General features: G+C 45.4%; 1 protein-coding gene across 7 annotated transcripts in view; it reads left to right on the top strand.

Moving 5' to 3' along the window:
- The window catches only part of COL6A3 (collagen type VI alpha 3 chain), a 61,385-nt gene extending 41,974 nt beyond the window's left edge, over positions 1-19,411 (top strand). For 4 of the 7 annotated variants that reach the window (XM_030454183.1, XM_030454189.1, XM_030454188.1 and 1 more), the window contains 23 exons: positions 25-60; positions 564-626; positions 940-1,002; positions 1,682-1,744; positions 2,653-2,715; positions 2,990-3,040; positions 3,555-3,590; positions 3,695-3,757; positions 3,898-3,960; positions 4,610-4,642; positions 4,745-4,781; positions 4,887-4,898; positions 5,061-5,554; positions 6,176-6,275; positions 6,775-7,473; positions 8,582-8,690; positions 9,434-9,717; positions 10,950-11,210; positions 11,914-11,988; positions 14,048-14,227; positions 14,335-14,388; positions 18,454-18,624; positions 18,825-19,411. In XM_030454183.1, coding sequence (XP_030310043.1) covers positions 25-60; positions 564-626; positions 940-1,002; positions 1,682-1,744; positions 2,653-2,715; positions 2,990-3,040; positions 3,555-3,590; positions 3,695-3,757; positions 3,898-3,960; positions 4,610-4,642; positions 4,745-4,781; positions 4,887-4,898; positions 5,061-5,554; positions 6,176-6,275; positions 6,775-7,473; positions 8,582-8,690; positions 9,434-9,717; positions 10,950-11,210; positions 11,914-11,988; positions 14,048-14,227; positions 14,335-14,388; positions 18,454-18,624; positions 18,825-18,865 — 3,051 coding nt within the window. In that variant the 3' untranslated portion in view covers positions 18,866-19,411. The remainder of the gene's footprint in view (positions 1-24; positions 61-563; positions 627-939; positions 1,003-1,681; positions 1,745-2,652; positions 2,716-2,989; positions 3,041-3,554; positions 3,591-3,694; positions 3,758-3,897; positions 3,961-4,609; positions 4,643-4,744; positions 4,782-4,886; positions 4,899-5,060; positions 5,555-6,175; positions 6,276-6,774; positions 7,474-8,581; positions 8,691-9,433; positions 9,718-10,949; positions 11,211-11,913; positions 11,989-14,047; positions 14,228-14,334; positions 14,389-18,453; positions 18,625-18,824) is intronic. The other 3 variants (XM_030454184.1, XM_030454186.1, XM_030454187.1) reach the window with 3 other exon arrangements.
- The last annotated feature ends 1,021 nt before the right edge of the window (positions 19,412-20,432 follow it).

The following is a 20,432-nucleotide window of genomic DNA, read 5'->3' as shown; positions in this document are numbered from 1 at the left end:
TCTCATTGTTTCTTTTTTTCACAGGGTATGACAGGACGAAGGGGACCAATAGGACCAAAAGTAAGTGTTGATGTATTTGACAGCTGGGGCTCCTGCTATGATGCTGGCCAGGCAGCCACAGCATCCAGAGGAATGTGCAAAGAGAACAGACACATGGGCTTTGCTCTTTCTCTCTGCCTCCTCTCTCCTCCAAATTTCCATTTCCCTCCACAGGCTCATCTCCCTGTAAGCTCTTTCCTGGTCTCATCCATCCACATGCCTGGGGCTGCCTGTTCTCTGCAGCATTCCTTGCTCAGTTGCTTCATCTCTGTGGACTGCTGGAGAAGTGTAATGGGGCCAAAGCATAAAGGAGATTGGTCCCTGTTGATTGCAGGATGCAAATTACCCCACCAGTTTGGTGCTCATTCTCTGCTATAATAATGTTCTGCAATAACATAACTGTTCTTCCCCACTCTTTATGCAGCAGTAAAGCAGTGTCCCATGCCCTGAGATCTCCTTTCCCACACCTGGTACTGACCACGTGCCCCCATGCTAACCTATGTTGTCCTATTTTGCATTTCAAGGGTACCAAGGGCGCTCTTGGTCAAGAGGGACCAGCAGGAGAACAAGGCATGAGAGGGCCACAGGTCAGTGAGCTTATGGGCCTGAGAAGGCAAAAGTAAAGGTCTTCTTTCATGATGCTGTTGTGTCATCACAATTGCTCTCTCAAAGAGTCCCAGGAGTGAGGACTGTCAGGACGTGGTTATTTTTGGGTGCGCCGTGGCCTGGCTGTCCTTGCCCAGGACATCAAGCCTACCATTGCATTCATACCACCCAAGGTGTGACATGTTTGAAAACCATCTCTCAGGCACTGTAGCCTTTCTACCCTTACGATCTCTTGTAGCACTGGTGTGTTTATGTGCTTATGCTTTGACAGAGTCTCTTTTTCTCCCCACACAGGGTCCACCTGGCCAGCTCGGCACACCAGGCATAAGAGGAGAGCAGGGTGTTCCTGGACCCAGGGTAAACCCTTCTGCTGCTTCTCAGTCATTGACCCAACAGTGCTACTGTATCCTCTTGTTGCCATCTCTAGGACTCGAACTATTTTTACTCTCTTACAACTCACTCTTTCAGTACAATCCTCTTCCCAACTTATGCTAAAGATTACTTGATCAGGAGTTAAAAAAGAGAAGGAGTTAGAAGCATGCACAGAGGCATCAGGACTCCAGTGTTTGGTCCATTATATTTTGCATTGTCTCAGATTTAAAGAAGAACCCTGAATGACTGGCAGGGCATCCTCCATGATGCCTCAGTCTCTGAGGCCAGAGCATGACTATCTCATATTCTTACTGGGAGCCCCCCATGCATGGCTTTCTCCCCTCATCTGCATACCCCAGCAAAACTCATGGCCATAAAGCCAGACACATATTTCCCCATCCTGAGCAAGACTTTTCCCTTCCTACTTACACCTTTCCCAGGGGATTTCTCTGGAGACAGTATAGGTTGCTGATGATATTTGAATTCAGCTGACCTGGTTCTTCAGCTCTCCCCAACCATGAATTAGACTTGTGGATTCTGTAAGGTGGTTTGAAAGGCACCAGCCTTGGTAGCACGTGATTTCACAGTCACCCATCCCCTAGTTTCTGGCAAACATTTTTACTGACATGTTGCCAACATACCTCTCTCCCTGTTTCTGTTCCAGGCGGGTGGTGGACCACCAGGAACCCCAGGAGAGAGGGGCAGGATTGGTCCTTTGGGACAAAAGGTATGTCTTCACAGGCAAGGGGCATCAGCAATTACAACTGCAATAAAAGGCTTCCAGATAAGAGTGAGCTTAAAAAAATACTGGAGATGAACATCTTGGAGTGAAATTAGTTCATCTTCACTAGATTGCACAGGGTGGAGTAAAGCAAAGTCTGTGCTCTGGTTGTTTCATTTGGTTACCATTTTGTTGAACAAAGAAGCAAAAGTACTTGAGTAAATTAGATTCTCAAGTAATTTTTCAGGGCAGACTCTCAGCTGATGCCCACATGGAAAAGTGACTGTGCTGAATTTCTCCAGACCCTTACACATATTTTTATCTCTGCAGATTCACTCACACAGTTTCATTTTCATGGCTTCTTCATTGCCCATTTGCGCTGACAAAATCAGAACCTAGGAGCTAAGTTTTTTTGCAGTGCTTATAAAAAGCAAACACCAATAGCACCATCCTTTAGTGAGAGCTGCCTGGTCTCCCGTGTCCAAGAAAGCTCTCCCATGTTAAAAAAGCTGAGTTTCTTGAAATCATGTAGTGAAATAAGGCAACCAGGTGCCACTGATTGCCAGGTAGTGGGTGTGAGCTTGTGTTAAGCCCTTTTATTGGCCCCCTGGTCCTGCTCATGCGCAGTGAGGGCCCGCCCTAATCAGGCACAGGTGGGCTTAACACAAGCTCACGCTCACTACCTGGCAATTACTGGCACCTGGTTGCCTTCTTTCACTACAAAATCACTAAAGGTGCCACTAAACACCAAGCACTTTTGTAGTGTTGCTGACCATGTAGATCCAGCCATGACTTTTTGCTGCAAGGAGCACTGCAGGTTGGTCTAAGTAAAGAAACCAGTGGTGATGGAGTGGGAAGGGCTCAGTGTTACCTGGAATTTCAGCACATACTTTAACAGATGCTCCTGTTTTCAGGGTGAGCCTGGAAATCCAGGACCCAAAGGGCCAAATGGACAGCAGGGACCACGAGGAGAAATGGTGAGTTTGGCCTTGGCTGACTTGGGGCATCTCTTCCTAACCTGCTTCTCATTGCTCACTTCCACCTGTATACACATACTGTGTGTCTATGCTAAGCAAGTCTTAAACTAGATTTGTAGTTTTAGCACCAGTTTTTGATAATTTCATCTATAGGAGGATTTCTCAAGAGCCTGTGGCCTCCCAGTGGATTCTTTCTATTGGTGTCACTGGACCCGTGAAGTTTAAGCTATTCAGCTGTGGCTGCATATTAATGAATGTGTCTTTCCAATTTTAGGGTGATGATGGACGAGATGGAATTGGTGGCCCAGGTCCTAAGGGCAGAAAGGTAGGGGTATGCTCAGCATGGCCAATGTGAGTTATCAAGGACTAGAAAGTTGCCAAGGTCTCAAATGCAGATGGGTGAGGGGCCTGGGTGAAGTCAGAGAGGCTTTGTACAGGAACAGGAATCCACCCTATGTGTACCCTGGGGAGAAAATCAGGTAAGACTTTTCAGACCTTCCCCCTCTGCCTATGTCTTGGTATTGTCTATGGAAACCAGCTTCTCTGAGGAGGAGACAGAATGTTTTTGTACCTTTTAGCCAGAAAGCTCCATGAAAGCTCCATACAAGCATCTCTGACAGCTTCTTTACAGTTGAAATTAGCCTTAGAGGAGTAATCAGACCTTAAAGAGAGTAGATGTATGATTTTTGTTATTTATATGAGGAAAAAAATTGCAAAATTAATTTGCAGTCCCTCTTTTCTCTATATCATTTAATCCTTTAAGTTGCTATAGATCTGCCTGCAGTATCAGGTTCATCTTCTAATACCCTATACTCAAATAAAACCTTATGTTGTTTCAGGGAGAACGTGGCTTCATTGGATACCCAGGGCCCAAGGTATGGTGCAGCCATGAGCTATGCATTCATTTTCCAAGCAATGTAGTCATAACCTATTGTTCTGTGCAGATTAAGAGCTACATTGTGTGTCTTTCCTCACCCAGGGTGGACCTGGTGACCGTGGTGTTGCTGGAGGCCCCGGCCCTGTAGGGAACAGGGGTCGCAGAGTAAGTGGGACAGAGTTTTTCCCCTCTCCATGAATGGCATGATAGGTGTGCTCATCTTTTCCCACTAAGTGCTGACCCATGCTCATGTCAGTCCTCCTGCAGATGGTTGTGGAGAAGATTGATTCGTTCTCTCTTTCTAGGGAAATGCAGGAGATCCTGGGACACCTGGTCAGAAAGGAGAGGTTGGATACCCTGGACCATCTGTAAGTGTTCACTGTGTTGCTGATGGAGCCTCTGACTTCCACCCAGAAAGCGTCCTTATTGCCTCACTGAAAAATGTGTTAGGGGTTGAAAAATATGCCCACCTCCATCTTCTACTAATTTCAACCTGGGAAAAGTCCTCTTCATTTGTCTGGAATGCGTCATTGTAAATCCCTAACTAGCTGCTTACCATTGATAAATGATAACCTGTGCTCAAACCACAATACACAACAAGAAGGAAAAAGGCAAAACACAGGCTCTTATCAAGCACTAGGATAAGTTCCCTATGGCAATATGCCACTTAAAACTCCCTCTAGGAAGTTCTCAGCTCTTTAGCATTTATCAGTCCACAGAGGATATGGTCCATGACCAAATTTTACTAGCACAGAGCACCCTAGAAAGGCCAAGATGACTTGGCTTGCTTTTCACATGAACATGGACCATCCTAACTAACCCTTTTGTTTGGTTTCAGCTGGGTTTACTCCTCACAGAGCAAAACATTTTTTCCTTTTGCTGGAAATACAACTATAAAACCAAGGAGGTTTCCCCTTAGCTTGTGCACAACCCGTGGTTAAATAGTCATTCCAGTTGGGTTCATGGGGCACTCTGCAAATAAACATTGCACTTAGTTTTATTTTATTTTTTAAACAGGGGCTCAAAGGCGATAAAGGAGAATCCAGAGATGTAAGTATTGTCTCTTGCTTTGAAAAACTCTTTTATTGGCTGTTTCACATCACATACCTCTTTTTTTCCCCTTTCTCTCCCCCTTTGTTTTATTTTCTGAAGCAATGTGCGCTTGTGCGGAACATCAAGGACAAATGCCGTGAGTACATCAGTGCTTTGCTGATTCCCTGTCACTACCCTTGTATGTCCATCAACATATATGAATGGCACTGACCAAGCTGCTTTTTTTTCCATCTTATCACAGTTTGCTGCTATGGTAAGTCACCTTCTGTTCTTTAATCCCCAGTGGGACCATGTGCCAGAATGGTTTCTCTCCTCATGGACATGGTCTGAATGACTTATCCCTTTTGAGGACGTGCTCCTCGCACCTTGACAACTCCTTGGGGCACTGTTTGTTCTCAATGCATATTTCTGGCAGGTCCCAAGGAGTGTCCTGTCTTTCCAACCGAGCTGGCTTTTGCTATTGACACCTCCTCTGGTGTCGTGAGGGAGGTTTTCAACAGGATGAAGCAAACCGTGCTAAGAGTGGTCAACAACTTAACCATCGCTGAAAGCAATTGCCCTCGGGGTGCCCGGGTGGCCCTCGTCACCTACAACAATGAGGTCACCACTGAGATACGTTTTGCTGATGCCAAGAAGAAGTCAAGCCTCCTCCAGCAGATCCAAAATTTCCAGGCAACCCTGACCACAAAGCCACGCAGCCTGGAGACCGCCATGTCCTTTGTGGCCAGGAATACCTTCAAGCGTGCCCGAAGTGGCTTCCTTATGAGGAAGGTGGCTGTCTTTTTCAGCAATGGGGAAACGAGAGCTTCCTCACAGCTCAACAATGCTGTGCTGAAGCTCTATGATGCCGGAGTCACTCCTGTGTTCCTCACCAGCAGGCAGGATCCAGTTCTCACCCGAGCCCTGGAGGTTGGAGTTCTTTACAATTCTTTCCTTTCCTGCTCGTGATCTTAGTCTGGTTTGCTGGGAAGAGTGATGCCATTGGCTCCTATAGGTGGTGTTTGACTTTCATAGACCTTTCAAGTACTCTGAGTACTCATCCAGCATGTGTGTTAGGAGAGAAATCTGAAACATGGTACATGCTGTGAAACTCCAGTTGAGTTTATGATAAGGCATTTGTTTCCCAAAACAAGTTTCCAGGGATGCCAGGTGTAGCATGGTGCAGAAGAAGACTGTCCCCCTAGTGAGAAAGGTCTGATTGAGACAGAAAGGCAAAGGGTGGGAAGGTACAGAGAGAGTGGAAATACAGAACTTTAAAGCAAAAAAAAAAAAAAAAAAAAAAAAAAAGGCGCCCCAGATTAGGCAGCTGAGCACTGGTTCAAGTGCTTGACGCTTTTGTTGGATTTTGCATCTCAGTTCTACTAACTGATGTTAGGGGCAGTAGGCTCCTCCAAAGGGGATCCAACAAATGCAGCATGCTGAATAGAGAATCCCTTTTCCAGAGTTGTGGATTGCCCTCTCCTTCTCTGAGCTGAAAATGACAGAAGGCAGCGTGACTAACACCATATTTTTCTCTTTGCACCTCACCAGATCAACAACACAGTGGTTGGGCTTGCAATTGTTCTTCCAGCCAGTGGCAGTCAGCTGAATGAAACTATCAGGAGGCTCTTGACTTGTCACATTTGTCTGGGTAAAGCATACAATTTCTCTTCTAGACAGTGCCAAATCCTTCCGATTGTACAGCAGTTGGTTGTCAGTGATGTGGAAGGGAAGCTCAATTGGGAGTCAGCCCTTCTCCTGCTGGAGACAAAGAATTCATATTTTTAGGCTGTGCAGAAGATTCTGGAATTGTGAATGAGACTGGCTGTTTATTATGGGCATTCTCTACATTGTAATGAGAAACTTCATTTTTGGCTTGTTCTCATTTGTACAGCCCAAATAATGGTAGCCAAGAACTTTGAAGTAAGGCCTTCTGCCATTTATGACAGAGCACTTGAAGTATCCCTTTGGACTAAGGAATACATAAAAATGCTAACAAAATGTGTTTTGGGATGAAATTTCTTTGGTATCAAGTAATGAGCGAGTTCATGTCTTGATAGTAATATTTCATATGACACAAGATTTTCACAGTGACAAGGAAGAGTCGTCTTCAGTTTCTCCAGGTGAAACCCACTGTATTTCTTTCCTAGATGTGTGTGACCCTGATCCCACCTGTGGTCTTGGGAGTCAGAGACCTGCATTTAGAGACAGAAGGGCAGCGCCAACAGATGTAGACACTGACATTGCCTTCATCATGGATAGCTCAGAGTCCACCACCCCTCTGCAGTTCAGTGAGATGAAGAAGTACATTTCCCACCTCGTGAATAACCTGGAAATAAGCTCTGAGCCAAAGGTATCTCAGCACCATGCAAGAGTAGCAGTTCTGCAGCAAGCTCCTTATGAATATGAAACCAACGCAAGCTTCCCACCAGTGAAAACTGAATTTTCACTAACTGATTATGGATCCAAAGAGAAGATAATTAATTACCTTCACAACCAAATGACCCAGCTCCATGGCACAAGAGCCATGGGAAGTGCAATTGAACACACAATAACTCATATTTTTGAACGTGCACCAAGCCCTCGGGATCTAAAAGTCATAGTTCTGATGATGACTGGAAAAGTGAATAAACAGGAACTGGAGCACCTGCAGAAGGTTGTTATGGATGCAAAATGCAAAGGGTACTTCTTTGTTATCTTCAGCATTGGCAGGAAAGTGAATGCCAAGAATATCTATAGCCTAGCTAGTGAGCCAAATGATGTGTTCTTCAAAGTGGTCGATAAACCAGGAGAGTTTAATGAAGACCCCTTGCTACGCTTTGGGAGACTGCTGCCATCTTTTATCAGAAGTAAGTATAGCATCTTGCAGATTCATATATATTATGGAAGAGGTGATGTGATCTCAGAGGGGTTAACCTGCCAGGTTTGGTCTACTTGCTTTGTTAGCTGGGTAGGCTGTAGCCTGACCACTTCTTCGGGCAGTGGGGCTGATGAATGGCAATCTCTATATGTTCTGTACTGTCTGGTCAGTTTTGCTGCAGCTCATAGCTCTGCCTGGTTGAATATGTCTGGGTTTTGCTCTCCTTAGCCTCACCAGCCCATCCCTGGTCCTGCTGGGGCTCTTGGCCCTCTGCAGCCTGCCAGAACTCCTGGGGTCTCTCAACACCCAGCAACTCTTTCCTCCCAACTTCAGCAGAAGCATCAGGTTTAGCAGGCATTTGGATGGCTCAGGCTGAGATCTGCAGTTGCTGTATGCAGATTGAAAAAACAGATGAATGGGATTCTTTGCTCAGAGTTAAACAATGCCACTGCCAATGCCAGTGTTTGGGATGTGCAGATTGTGCCTTGAAAATCTGCATCTTAGCTTAGCTGGAGACTTCAGGCTGGGTCTCCAGCTGGAGCCAGCTGCCAGAGATCCTAAACAGACCGGGATAAAAAGGACAAAAAGTGGGCCTTTTCTAGGAAAACTAATTTTATTTAAAAATCCTGAAAATTAGTCTACTTGGCTAATAAACCCATGATTCAGGCATGTCTTGGACTAAACAGGGAGCAAATGAGCATATCTTTCCCTGGAAATAAATGTTTAGGTTTTCTGTTTGCTTTTTCCATTTGCCTCTTACTCCAGGGGTCCTGGAAACTTCTAACTCTTGAAAAAAAACATGAACTATGTGGTTAGAAATGCCTTGTTAGAAGAAAGCTGTTTATATGTGTCAGGCTAAGACATACAGTCCTCTGGTCCTGTAGTTATGGCTCTCATGTTTGTAAATTGGAATAACAAATCTCCCATCCCAGGATAATGCAGTAACCACAACACCATCAAGAGATACTCCAAACCTTTGATCAGAGCAAGCAAGAAGAGGTTTATTTAGCTCAAGAAGAAATGTATGTGATGTGTTGTTGGTAAGTAACCACCATCTGCAACACCAGTGTCTAATGCCAGGCTCTCGCTGTCTCTAGGTGAGTTTGCTTTCTACCTGTCTCCAGAGATAAGGAAACAGTGCGAGAGGCTCCAGAGTGATCAGCAAGCCAAGAGCCAGAGCCCCAGGCAGGATGGGCAAAAAGTAGTGTAAGTAGTGTTTTGCCTGTGAGAGAACGAGCTTTGCTTACAGCCTGTCTCAGGGAGAAGCCTTCACTGCCCAGTCCCTGTTTGGAAAAAATAAAGAAAAAGGCAACTTCAATGCTAACAATCAGGATTATCATAATTTTCCTAGTTCCTTTAGTACTTTGTCAAAAGAGCAACAGATATATCTACTAGAGAAGGGTAGTCAAGTGTACATATAATTTTAAAATTGTATTCTATTTCATATTGATGTATGTATAAAGGATATGAAGGAGGTATATGGTACTTTCACCATTCAGGTCAGGAATTCCAGAAATTCTAATTAGTATGGGGTTTTCCACTCAATGAACTACTTTGAGAGGCTGGGTTGCCCTGGACTAGGTGATTCAGGATCCATCATAGAATACATCTTAATATTTTCTGAAGAGAAGTGAAAACTTGTGCCACCAAAAGTACCTCATTGCTGGCCCAGACCTATCCTGTCTTTAGAATGTTGATCCCTTTGAGATCAGACTGCTGAACTCCCTCCAGAGTGTGTAAAGTTGGTGCACAGATTGTGCCCCAGGTGATGGGCAGGAGTAAACAGCACTTCTCACTGCTTGGCTGAGGGCATACCTAAACCCAGCAAAGTCTATTGACCTCAGGGGGGCTCAGCCCAATGGTTTCTATAATAGCTCCTCTCCACTTCCAAAATTATTCTTATATTGGGAGGGGAAAAACCCACATATCATCTGCTTGTGCTTTGACAGGTACATGGCTCCCAACACGACCGTGAGCCAAACCCTAGGTACCAGCACAACAGTCAGCGTGAGCATCAAGCCTGTTGAGAGCATCAGCACAGAACGTGCCAGAACCACCATCTCAAGCACCACAGCCCAGACCAGAGACACCAACCAGACCTCAGCCAGCACTCTCATCCAGGTTAATGCCACCACCCAGCGTGCAGCAAGCACTGGTGCCCATGCCAAAACCGTCGGCCGTGCCAGCAACAGCACCGTGGCGACGGTGGCAGGAGGCAGGAAAAGACAAGGTGGTAAGTGAAAGGATTTCCCTCTTGCTTCTCTTGTCTGTGACACAGTGGGTCATGGCTTTCCTTCCTCCCTGAGAGGATTATACTTCTGGGAAATGTAACTAAGTGGCCAAGCTTTGTGCTTGCAGAAACAAGCTTCTAGGTGCAAAACTGGAAATCTGCACCGGGGGAGATTGAGGCTTTGCCAATTCTACATTGAGAATTTGGTGCAAAACTGGGTGTAGGGCAGGCTGCCTTTAGGCAAAACACAAGCAGGGCATCTAAACGTGGGACAATACATCAGCAGATGCCACCAAGCCCAGTAGTACAACTGCAGAGCACTTCCTGGTGTGGCTCATTTGCCTTCTGTATTTCCTTTGCAGAAATACCCCTTGGCTGAGTTCTTCTATCTATGGTGCTTCATACAAAAGGGTTGTCTCCATCATTTAATATCAATAATTACCCCTGAATCTGTGCTGAGGTCTCTCTGGGAACATTAAAGGTGTTTCATGTGAGCACGGTTCAAGTAAAGGAGCTTTCCCACGTGTTTTTGCAAGGGAGTGCAGGCAGCTCTGTGCTAGCTAAGCAAGTAAAAAAGATCACATGTAAAAGCCTGAGGATGCTTGGTCAATGAATGCATCTGTCCATGTAAATAATAAATAAAAAGCAATAAATAAAAGCAGTCAGCTTTGCAAAGTCAGTGATTTCATCAGGTCTTTGGGAGCAAATATTTCTGACTCTTTTTAGTTCTACTGTTGCTTCCAAGCAGTGTTTATAAAGGTCTCATCCAATGCTCTGCCATAGCAGGAGAGCTTCTTTCACTTGTCCAAGTTCATGCTGGATCTCTTTCTTGAGGGTTGGCAACAGTTTAGTGAATCCATTGCACCCTAGAGAAGGATCTGGCTGGACACATCTATAGTTGTTGGGGAAATTCTGCTGGGAATCGTATTGTAGGCTATGTAAATATTATTTTTAAAATTGCTTTGATTTGCTTGATTGCAGCAGATTACTAGAAAATAAATAAACCACTTAGTCTATCATCTAGGCTATGAAAAATAGCCTTGCAGCAGTGTGCTGGATTGGGCATCTGAGATGGCAAAGTCACAGCCTGGTTTTTCCATGCCATAACTGTCTGCAGACAAATTGATATTCTGTGGACTGGAAAGGAGATCCTACAGCATTGAGATACTTCTTCCTTGAGATCTTCCCTCTTAAAAAGTCCTGGCTAAATGCCTGTCCTGATTTTTGCATTGCAGCAAAGGCCCACGACATTCAGATCACAGATGTCACCGAGAACAGTGCCCGGCTGCACTGGGCCAGCCCCGAGTCACACAACAACTTTGTTTTTGATGTCACGATCACCTTGGCACACGACCACTCTCTGGTGCAGAAGCAAAACCTGACTGGCACTGAGCTTCTCATCCGAGGACTCAGAAGTGGACAGAAATACCTTGTTGTCATTACTGGCTACCAGAAATCCCAACCCAAAGTAACCTATGCAGGGTCATTCAGCACAAGTGAGTACTTCTAAGGGGAAAGAAACAAACTTTTTTTTTTTTTTTTTTTTTTGTAAAATAGACCAAAAAAAAAAAAAAGGAATAAAGCACATAAGGGGTGGGGAATCAGTTGTTACCAATGATCCCATTGGCAAAGCTCAGTTGTGTCACTGCATGTCTGTCATCCTCTTGCCCAGCAGCAGGGCCCATTTATGAAATTCTGCAAATGTGTTTCTTTGGCAGAAGCAAGTTGACACTTCAGTGGTGTTAAATCAATACAGATTGTGGGAGAACTAAAGCCAGATCCAGGGGTGGCTGTCTTATTGTTCATGCAGGAGGCTTTGCACAATGGGTCTTGGTGGGGTTCAGCCAGCATTGCTATAATTAATAATAAGAGTCAAATTAATAATAAAAGTCAAGCTAGGTTAACACTGAGTAAATTCAGTCCTGCCTGACCTGCAAAATATACAAGAAAAGCTGCTTTTCCAATCACCATTTACACAGTTACCTACCTGGTTCACATACTGTTTTATAAAAAAAAAATATAAATTGAAACAAAACAAACAAACAAAAAACCACAAAGAGGATATTAAACAGAGAGTTTAGTCCTTTGGGGATCCAAGTGTACAGATCACATGTAAACATCACCAAAACTTTTGATGTAGGCAGAGCACTGCTGCAGATCCCCTTCCCCTTGCCTGACCCCACTGCTTCTTCTCCACAGAGACTCCGGCGCAGCCCAAGGTGTCCCTGGCCAACATGATGCTCAGTGCTGAGCCACTGGAAGGGCCTGAGAGCAGTGAGTATGAGCCACGGTGGGAGTGCTGGGCTGGGGACACTTCCAGGACCCCCACTGAGAGCTTGGTGTTTGCACCAGTCTTCCCCTACCTGGTACCAAACCAAACCTTTCTCACAGCTCCATTAGGATTAGAAGATCTGTGAGTCCTTTGCTTTGCAGAGCCAACATCGTGACCCACATTGTGAAATAACCAAGTGGTTTGGGTCAGAAGGGACCTTAAAGATCATCCAGCTCCAACCCCCCTGCCGTGGCATCCTTGGTCATGCAGGTCTGAGCCCAGTACTGGGGTCTCTGCCCCCATGCTGGATCTGGAGTCCCCTGAAGTTGCTATGATCTTCATGGGGGACTCAAAGCAGACTCCTTTCCATTGCAAGGGTGGGACATGAGCCAAGGCCCAAGCACTGGTTGGTCTCCAGGGATAGCCTCTACTCTGGCACAAGTAGAGGGAGGTGTAGATGTAGAACATCACCTCATGATTGTTTGTGCCCTTGCTCCTGATTTGGGGCAGAGAATAGGTAATGACTCTCAGGAAGGGTTTGACCAACAGCCAGGGATGGCAGGGCAATTAGTGTCAAACATATGCATAAATCTGGATAATTAGCAGCCTCCCTCCAGTTTAATCCATCTGCCCTTCCCTGTCTGTCTACCACCAGCAGTGTGTGTAGTGAAATGCTGTCAGATCCTACTCTGTGTGTGGTTAATCCCATTACCCAGTGTTAATAACCCATTATCTCTGTGTGTATATATATATATATATATATACGCATATATATGTATGTGCCATCTCATTACTTTCATGAAGTAGCATAGCCCTCTGTTGCAGGAACCAGCTATGGACCTGGTCTCCAAAATTCATCCCCAGATCATGACTCCCATGATTTTCTTTAAGCATTTTGCTTGCACTCTGGCTCATTTTCTTCCTCTGGAGCATGGGGAGCTGCTGCTGCTGCTCAGTGCACTCAGCCAGCAAGAGTTGCAAAACTGCTGTCAGGGTCTGGGTGCTCACACTGAAAGGGATGAGCATGGCTGGTGGCACCACCTGGACCTGCTGCAGCCAAGGGGATTGGTAAGGGCCGTCTAACATCTGCCTTGCTGCGTATCTTATCATCCCACCCTTCCTATGCATTCCCACTCATTTAGTCCCCCTCCCTGGCTCTCGTGTCCCCTCTGAAGACTTCACTTGGCTTGTCCCCACCAGGGGACATGCAGCCCTATGGCTTTGTTTAATTCCTTGTGTGCCAAAGTGTTTAGGTTCTTGTAGGTCCATCTGCCCAAGGGAAAATGGATGTGCTTGTGTGATCACTCTCTGCTTCAAGGCAGACCTCTCAGTCTCAGCTCCTCTTGTCAGCAAATGTCCCTGCCCCAGGATTTATGGCAGCTGACAATTAGGGGGAAACATTCTCAAGAGATGCTAACCTGAAGTTTTTCAAGCCTAAAGACAGTAATCAGGGCAGGGGGGGTGGGATGGGATGAGTTGTTTAGTTGAGTCTTCTCTAGTTCTCTGTACAACAGGAGAGACCCACGTGTAAATCTGATGGACCTTGGAGAAAGACACAAACTCTGCAGCAAAGCAGTTGCTACCATGGACAGCCTGTCTTTGCTAATAAAACCTCTGGCATTTGGACCCAAACTATCATTTCTGGGAAGGGAAGGAACAGATGTTTAAATCCTCATCAAGCCTTAAAGTCTACCAGCTGCAGCTTGCCTTGAGAGAGAAAATAAACACACTGAATGATCCGAAGTTGCCGCCAGGACAAATGAATTTGAAAACTGGTGGGGGAAGCTGTGTGAGGGCCTGATCCTTCTTGTACCAGCAAGGTGGAAGGGGCTGCCACCACTGGGCTGAGGGACTTGGGCTTGGATGTGCAATGAAATCAACATTGGGGAGAGGCAAGCTGGAGGCTCGTGACAGTTCGCATTCAGCAAGGGAATCACATGGCAAGGCAATGCCACCAGACCTTTACCAGCCTTTTTTTTTCCTTTTTATTTTCAATCTCTTTGCTTTTTCAGCTTTTAACCCTTTCAGAGTCCCTTAACCTTTGCACCTTTTGCCATGCAGATTGGCCAGACCCTTGCTTGCTGGACTTTGACATGGGCATGCAGTGCAAGGACTATCAGATTGTGTGGTTCTTTGACTACAAAAACAAGATCTGCAGCCAGGGTTGGTATGGTGGCTGTGGTGGTAATGCCAATAGATTTGAGGCTGAAGCTGAATGCCTTAGCAAATGCTTAAAACCATGTAAGTACCATTGGGGAATTAATCCTTTTGTATTTTACTGTCAAATAATGTTTGGATCAGAGAGAAAACATCATTTTAAATCCAAACCCACACACTTTTTCCTTCAGCAGCAGCTGAGAAAGCCATGCAGCAGCCACCCCTTGAGAAAAGATTATCATCAGGTAACACCCAGAATAAAATAATAATCACCAACCAAAGCAAATCTGTTATTTCACAATGGCCGTTTCACATCTTGCATCCAGGCTTGTCCAGTATGAGGCCACCAGTAGTATAGATGTGGTTTTTGTTTGCTCCTTGACATTGCTCCTACCATCTGCTTTGCATGACCAAGTCACCTTGCATGCAAGTTGTCACACCAGGACATGTTGTGGTTGCAGAACCTGAGTGCACAGCACAGCTGTATGGCAAAATCACACTTTGCATTTCATGGGGACTGTGGAGTTGCTGAACTGGAGCACAGCATGCTCCCAAAGTAGTTTCTGTTCTTGCTGACTGACTATTTCCACTGCTCAGCAGTGTGCCTTTGCTGAGATGCCTCTAACCAAAACATTTGATGGAAAATGACTCCACAGGGTTTGGATCTTGTGTGCAAAGAAAGATAAAAATCAAAATTTTATTTGATTGAAGAGGGGAAGAAAAGAAAAAAGACTATGACCTACTGTCCTCAAAATGTTTCTGAGATTAAGGGCTTGTATTTGCAAACCTCTTCAGGACCTGGGAAGGAAGTGGAGCTTTGCAATCATCTGTGCTGGTTCAGCAAAGGGCTGGGACAGGATCTTGATTCCAGGGAAACCTTGCCAGGCCTCTCCTTCTAGTGGTGTTCCAGGGCTCTTTGCAGAGTTGGGAAGGAAACCTCAGAGTAAAGCAAGCTTTTGAAACTAATGGAAGTATTTTAATCCCTGTAGGGGTATAACAGGGTTTGAAAGGGCAGGCTAAGGACCTCTCCCACCCATTTGATTTTCGCCAGGTGTATTTTTAGGCTCCGTAAATTTGACTTGGAAATTCTTCTCACTAGCAGTGGAGCAGCCTCTTCTCCTTCATGGATAGGAGCAGAGGATGTCAGCTGCACCAGGGGAGGTTTAGGGAAGATGTTAGGAAACATTTTTTCACTGAGAGGGCTGTCAGGCATTGGAATGTCCTACCCAGGACAGTGGTGGAGTCATCATCCCTGGAAGTATTTAATAGACATTTGGACCTAGTCCTTAAGGACATGGTTTAGTAGTTAGCTTATGGTGTTAGTCAAAGGTTGGACTGGATGATGTTGGAGGTCTCTTCCAACCTAAAACATTCTGCAATTCTGTGATGAGCATAGCTGAGGCAACCCAGGCACATTTTCTCTGTGGGATGAATTAAAAACTTGCTTTATGGTGGCTGTCTCCATGTTTTGAACCTGCCAGAGCCAGCTTACATCACATTTTAGCTCCCTAGTTCTTGTTCTTCATTCATTCTTTGAAATTTCTGGTTAAGTTTTAGTTCATTTGCTGTGTTTTGGGCTTGAGGTATTTGGTAGGGGAGGTGGTTTCAGTTAAAATGCCATCCACTGTTTCAGCCAGAGGAGTTACTAGATGGTGTTGAAAGGTGCTCTGAAAGTGGATAGCAGCACAGACCACCGTGGGGTGGATGCTAGGGCAAACTACACAGTCATATAACTTTTTCCTGAAGCCAGATCTGCCTCTGAAGGGATGGCTGAACTATCCTCTGCTGGTGCTGAAGGCTGCTTCCACTCTCAAAGAGGATGAAAGGAGGAAAGCTGGGCTGCCTGGCACCCATTCTGCAGAAAAAAAAATTGTATTCTATAATGACTGTACCACCAACTGAATGTTTTGATGAATGGTTGGATTCCTAAAGTGCTGTACAGGTCTCAGGCATTCTTAAATTCCTATCTGCTGGTCTCCAGTCTTTTGGAAGGCAGGGAAGAAGGGAGATGGACTTTGAAAAAAATAACAATATCTGAATATAAAAAGGCAAAGAGCCTGCCAAAGGCCTGGGGAAGCTTTTGGCTGTAGGAGCCCAAAAGCAAAGCTGAAATGGAAGGTCAATATTAATTTCAAAACCCAAGGAAAACTGGAGGTTTAAAAAGAAAATCTTCTTTGAAACGCTGCATTTAGAGCAAGGTGATGGGCAGAAGCATCCCTTTCAGACATGGCTCCTCCCATGGCTCCTCCTCCTCCTTCCTCCAACTCCTCCTATCTAAACAGGAACCTGATGGCTCCAGCTAACCCTGCAGTGTCCATCATAACCACTTGGACCACTTGAGACTGAGCTCTGTGCCCACAGAGGGGCTTTGGCAGTAGCTGTTCAGTGGCTTAGGACATAGGGGGACTCCTGCACCCAGAAGAAGGGAAAAAATACAATTAAAGCAAGAGGGCAGAAAAAGGTTGACATGTTTGGCAGGGTCTGCTCTGCACACCTGTGGCTGAGGACCAAGGTTGGTGGCACTGATTTGGGCATTTTTATGTCCATCCTGGGAGCATCCCAGTTCGGTTGCAGCAGTTCTGGGCTCTGGGAGCCTCCAGCACCGGCCACAACTTCCTGCAAAGTGAATCCTGCTGGGGCTCTCTTATTGCCTGGGGTCTGTTTTCTGCTTTCTAATGAGGATTTCACAGATAATCCTCTGTGCCCTTCTTCCCATGAAACCTTAAAAAAACTTTAGAAGGGTTTAATATACTTTTCCTTTCATCAGGTCCCAAACAAACCTGGTGCAAGTTCACCTTAATACATATTTACCCTGTACCTCTATATTCTTTCCTGTATTAATTTGTAAGTATGAATGGGGCTCTGGTTTGTTGGGCCTCTGGTTCTGGTAGGATGAAACCTGGTTAAGATCTCTCAGCCCCTTCCAATTTGTTACTAATTGCTTTTTCTTATTGCTTGGAGCAGGCAGAATTATAGAAAAGTGAATACAATATTATTTTTTACCAGCATTGAGCTCTCTACTTTGGAAAATCCTGACTCCATGTGAGTTTCGGAGGCTCACAGCCAGTTCAAGCATCTTTGCTGTCACCAAAGAGCTATTCCTGGGGGTCCCAAGTGGTTACAAGAGGACTGCAGAAGACTTGGGGCTGTTAGTCCTTTAAGTAGCTCCATTTCTGGCACCTAAGGTTCACAAAGGTGTGATCCTAAGATAGGATTATCAGAAGATAACTTCAAGCCCTGATTTTCCCCAGCAGTGTACTTTGTATACATTAGTTTAGCTTTGCTTTTGGAAAAAAATTAATTTAAAAAAAGAAGGTAAAAGACATTTTTTTCTTAATTTACTAAAAGGCTCCCCATTGCAAATACCTCTCTAGCAAAGAGGAACTCCATGCTTTGTCTGTGTGACTCCCCCTTGACCCCACTCATTTTTTCACTGCTGGTTGTGTTACTGATTTCATTGTTTGACTGATTACTTACAGTCTTTATTCATGCCCAAGGCTGGACACCAGCAGCTTGAAGCTGTACCACTGTTAAATGGCAGCAATGAGGTTGATACCAGAAAATTTTGGGATCTGCCTGACTCAGGGCTACGGTAACAAACAGGACAAACAGCAATGAATGATGATAATTGTGTGGGGGGCAGAGCTGGCATGAGCTGCCTCTGCATCCCTGTGTGCAAGGGGTGCCTTTTTTGTGACTTGATGGTGAACAGGTTGTTAATAGCAGGGGATTTCACTTGATTTTTAAAATTTGATCTGGCAATTCCATTTTAGCCCATCCAAATATTTTGTTATTTTGTTGCCTGCTGACCAAGCAAGGGATGCAGGATGCCAGGGGGCAGTGTGTGGCAGGTCTGGGAGTATCTTCACATCTAAGGTTTCTTTTTCAAGAGGAAGCCAGGGTTTTTAAAGGGAAAATGATGGCACCAATACTTTTTCCCTTGCAGCCCACCCAGTCCTCTCACAATTCTGAGACCTACTAACTCCTTTCCTGCAAATATAGGGGATCTGGAGACAACCACTGACCTGCAGTGCTCTTCTGCCATCTCAGCACCTCTCTGCAGCAATGTGCATGAGGGTTTGTGGATGGGTGCTATTTCCAAAGACAGACTTCTCACTACAAACAAAGAGATTGGACTCAGTCATAGGAGACTTGCAAAGTCTCTGCTGTGGTTGCCTTTTCACACCTTGCATGCCAGTGCATGCCAGTCCTGCTCACGGGCATCACTTTGCCATGCAAATACATTCAGAGAGGCCATGCTGCAGCCAGGAGTGAGACTGCTGACTTCTTGCTCCTGCTTTTATTCACAGTCACAGATATCTGCCAGCTGCAAAAAGATGAGGGGACCTGCAGGGAATTTATGCTGAAATGGTACTATGATCCCAAGACCAAGAGCTGCGCCCGGTTCTGGTACGGTGGCTGTGGAGGCAACGAGAACAGATTTAACACACAGAAAGAATGTGAAAAAGTTTGTGTCCCTGGTAAGCAGCACCCACCTGGTGGGAGAGGGGCTGGCCAATTCCCTGGCACTCCCAGCCAGGGGCATGGCTGTTGTGTGCTTGCTTCTGGGGCTCGGACTCCATTGCAATGAACTCCGTTTATCCTCCTTTGATAAACTTCATGGCTTCCCATGCATGGCATAACCTCTTTTATTTTCTCTTTCTCCATCAATCCCTTTCAGGTAACATCAAGCCTGGCATGGTGACGATGATAGGAACATAGAGCCAGCACCCTGACAACATATACCTCTGAGATAGCCAGGAGCATCCACCGTTGCCACCTTACCCCTATAGAAGCTAAGGGTATTAGATGACCTTGCACTGTACTATTTCATGCTTTTAATTTCCAAGCAAACCTTGAAGAAAGTGTTTTGCTGCATGACCTATCAACATGGTGCTAAACTGTTTGTGGACTGAGTGCTACGTGTGTCCAGGTTTTATTGTATAGCTTCAACATTACCTAATATTTACCTAAGTGCAGCTGTCATTGTCTCCCAACACATCTCCAAAGTGCCCTTTCATTCCAATTCCGGCAGTCTGCCTATCCAAGGCAGCATGAAAATGAGACAAAAAAACCCCTCTAATAATGTCACTGCAGCTGTTACATGCTTGCTTTTGTTGTTCTCATAACTGAGCATAACTTTACAGTGCAAATGCACTGCTGGGACCAAGGCCTCGGTTAACAAATTTTTAAATTGTGGTGTAGGATGTCCCTGGCATTCCTCTGATGTTGTATGTTTTATAAAATACAAATTAAAGAAATCTGGGAAGGGGCAGTGGTGGGTGGGAGGGGATTTTATTTTTATTGTGGATTCCATGTGAGGAAGTCTATAAAAAGATCTTTTAAATAAAATCTAATGGAGGTTTTGAGAAACTCATGTTTTTTCTCTAAGCCATAGTGGGCATTAGTGCAGTCATTTTCCAGGGTCTGGAAAGTACTTACTTGGAAGGAAATCCCATTGGGGTCCTTAAGGGGAGAATGGATGTAGTAGGATATTTAGGGGAACATCACTGAGATGCTTCTGGTAACCTGGAGTTTTCCAGCTTGGAAAAAAGGTGGAAACTAGGATGTCTTGGGAGCTGGCAGTGAAATCTCCATCCTAGAGAAATTTTAACTCAGCTGTACATGGTGCAGAGTGACCTGTCCTCAGCTGCCACACTTTGGGCAGACTGTTGGATCAAGGCACTTGGAGGTCCCATCCAGCTCCCAGTGATTTTTGTGTGTCTCTTTCACCCAGCTCTTCAGAATGCCCATCAGTGCCAAGACAACTCCCCTGGGCTGGAGATGGCAGGGACACTGCTTGGTTGGGACTGAACCAAGCCTGGGCAGCTTCACTTGAGAAGCTGTGCTGGTTATATGGCACCCTCTCAAGTACATTTCAAGGGCTTCATTAAAAAGGAGGGCATGGCTGACTTCTTAAAAATTTATTATCATAGTTATGTAGTGAAATGAGGCAATCAGGTGTGGCTAATTATGAGGTGGGAGGTGTGAGCTTGTGTTAAGCCCACCTGTGCCCAACTAGGGCTGACCCCAGCTGCGCATGAGCAGGATTGGGGGGCCAATAAAAGGTGAGCTTCCAAATGCAAGCTCAGCTCACACCTCCCACCTTGTAATTAGCAAAACCTGATTGCCTCATTTCACTACATAGTTAGATCTTGCACTGTCCATGTTCTGCTGTCTGCCTGCCCTGCACTTCACTGTGTATGGGGGCAGATCAAAGTCCCCTTTTTTTCCTCTCTCACACCATATAAAAGTTACAGTCGGGTTGGTGTGACCCACACATCATTCT

The sequence above is a fragment of the Calypte anna genome, chromosome 7 (assembly GCF_003957555.1).
Source record: "Calypte anna isolate BGI_N300 chromosome 7, bCalAnn1_v1.p, whole genome shotgun sequence".
NCBI lineage: Eukaryota > Metazoa > Chordata > Aves > Apodiformes > Trochilidae > Calypte > Calypte anna.
Note: the sequence above shows the minus strand (reverse complement) of the source record. Positions and strands in the feature narration are given on the sequence as shown.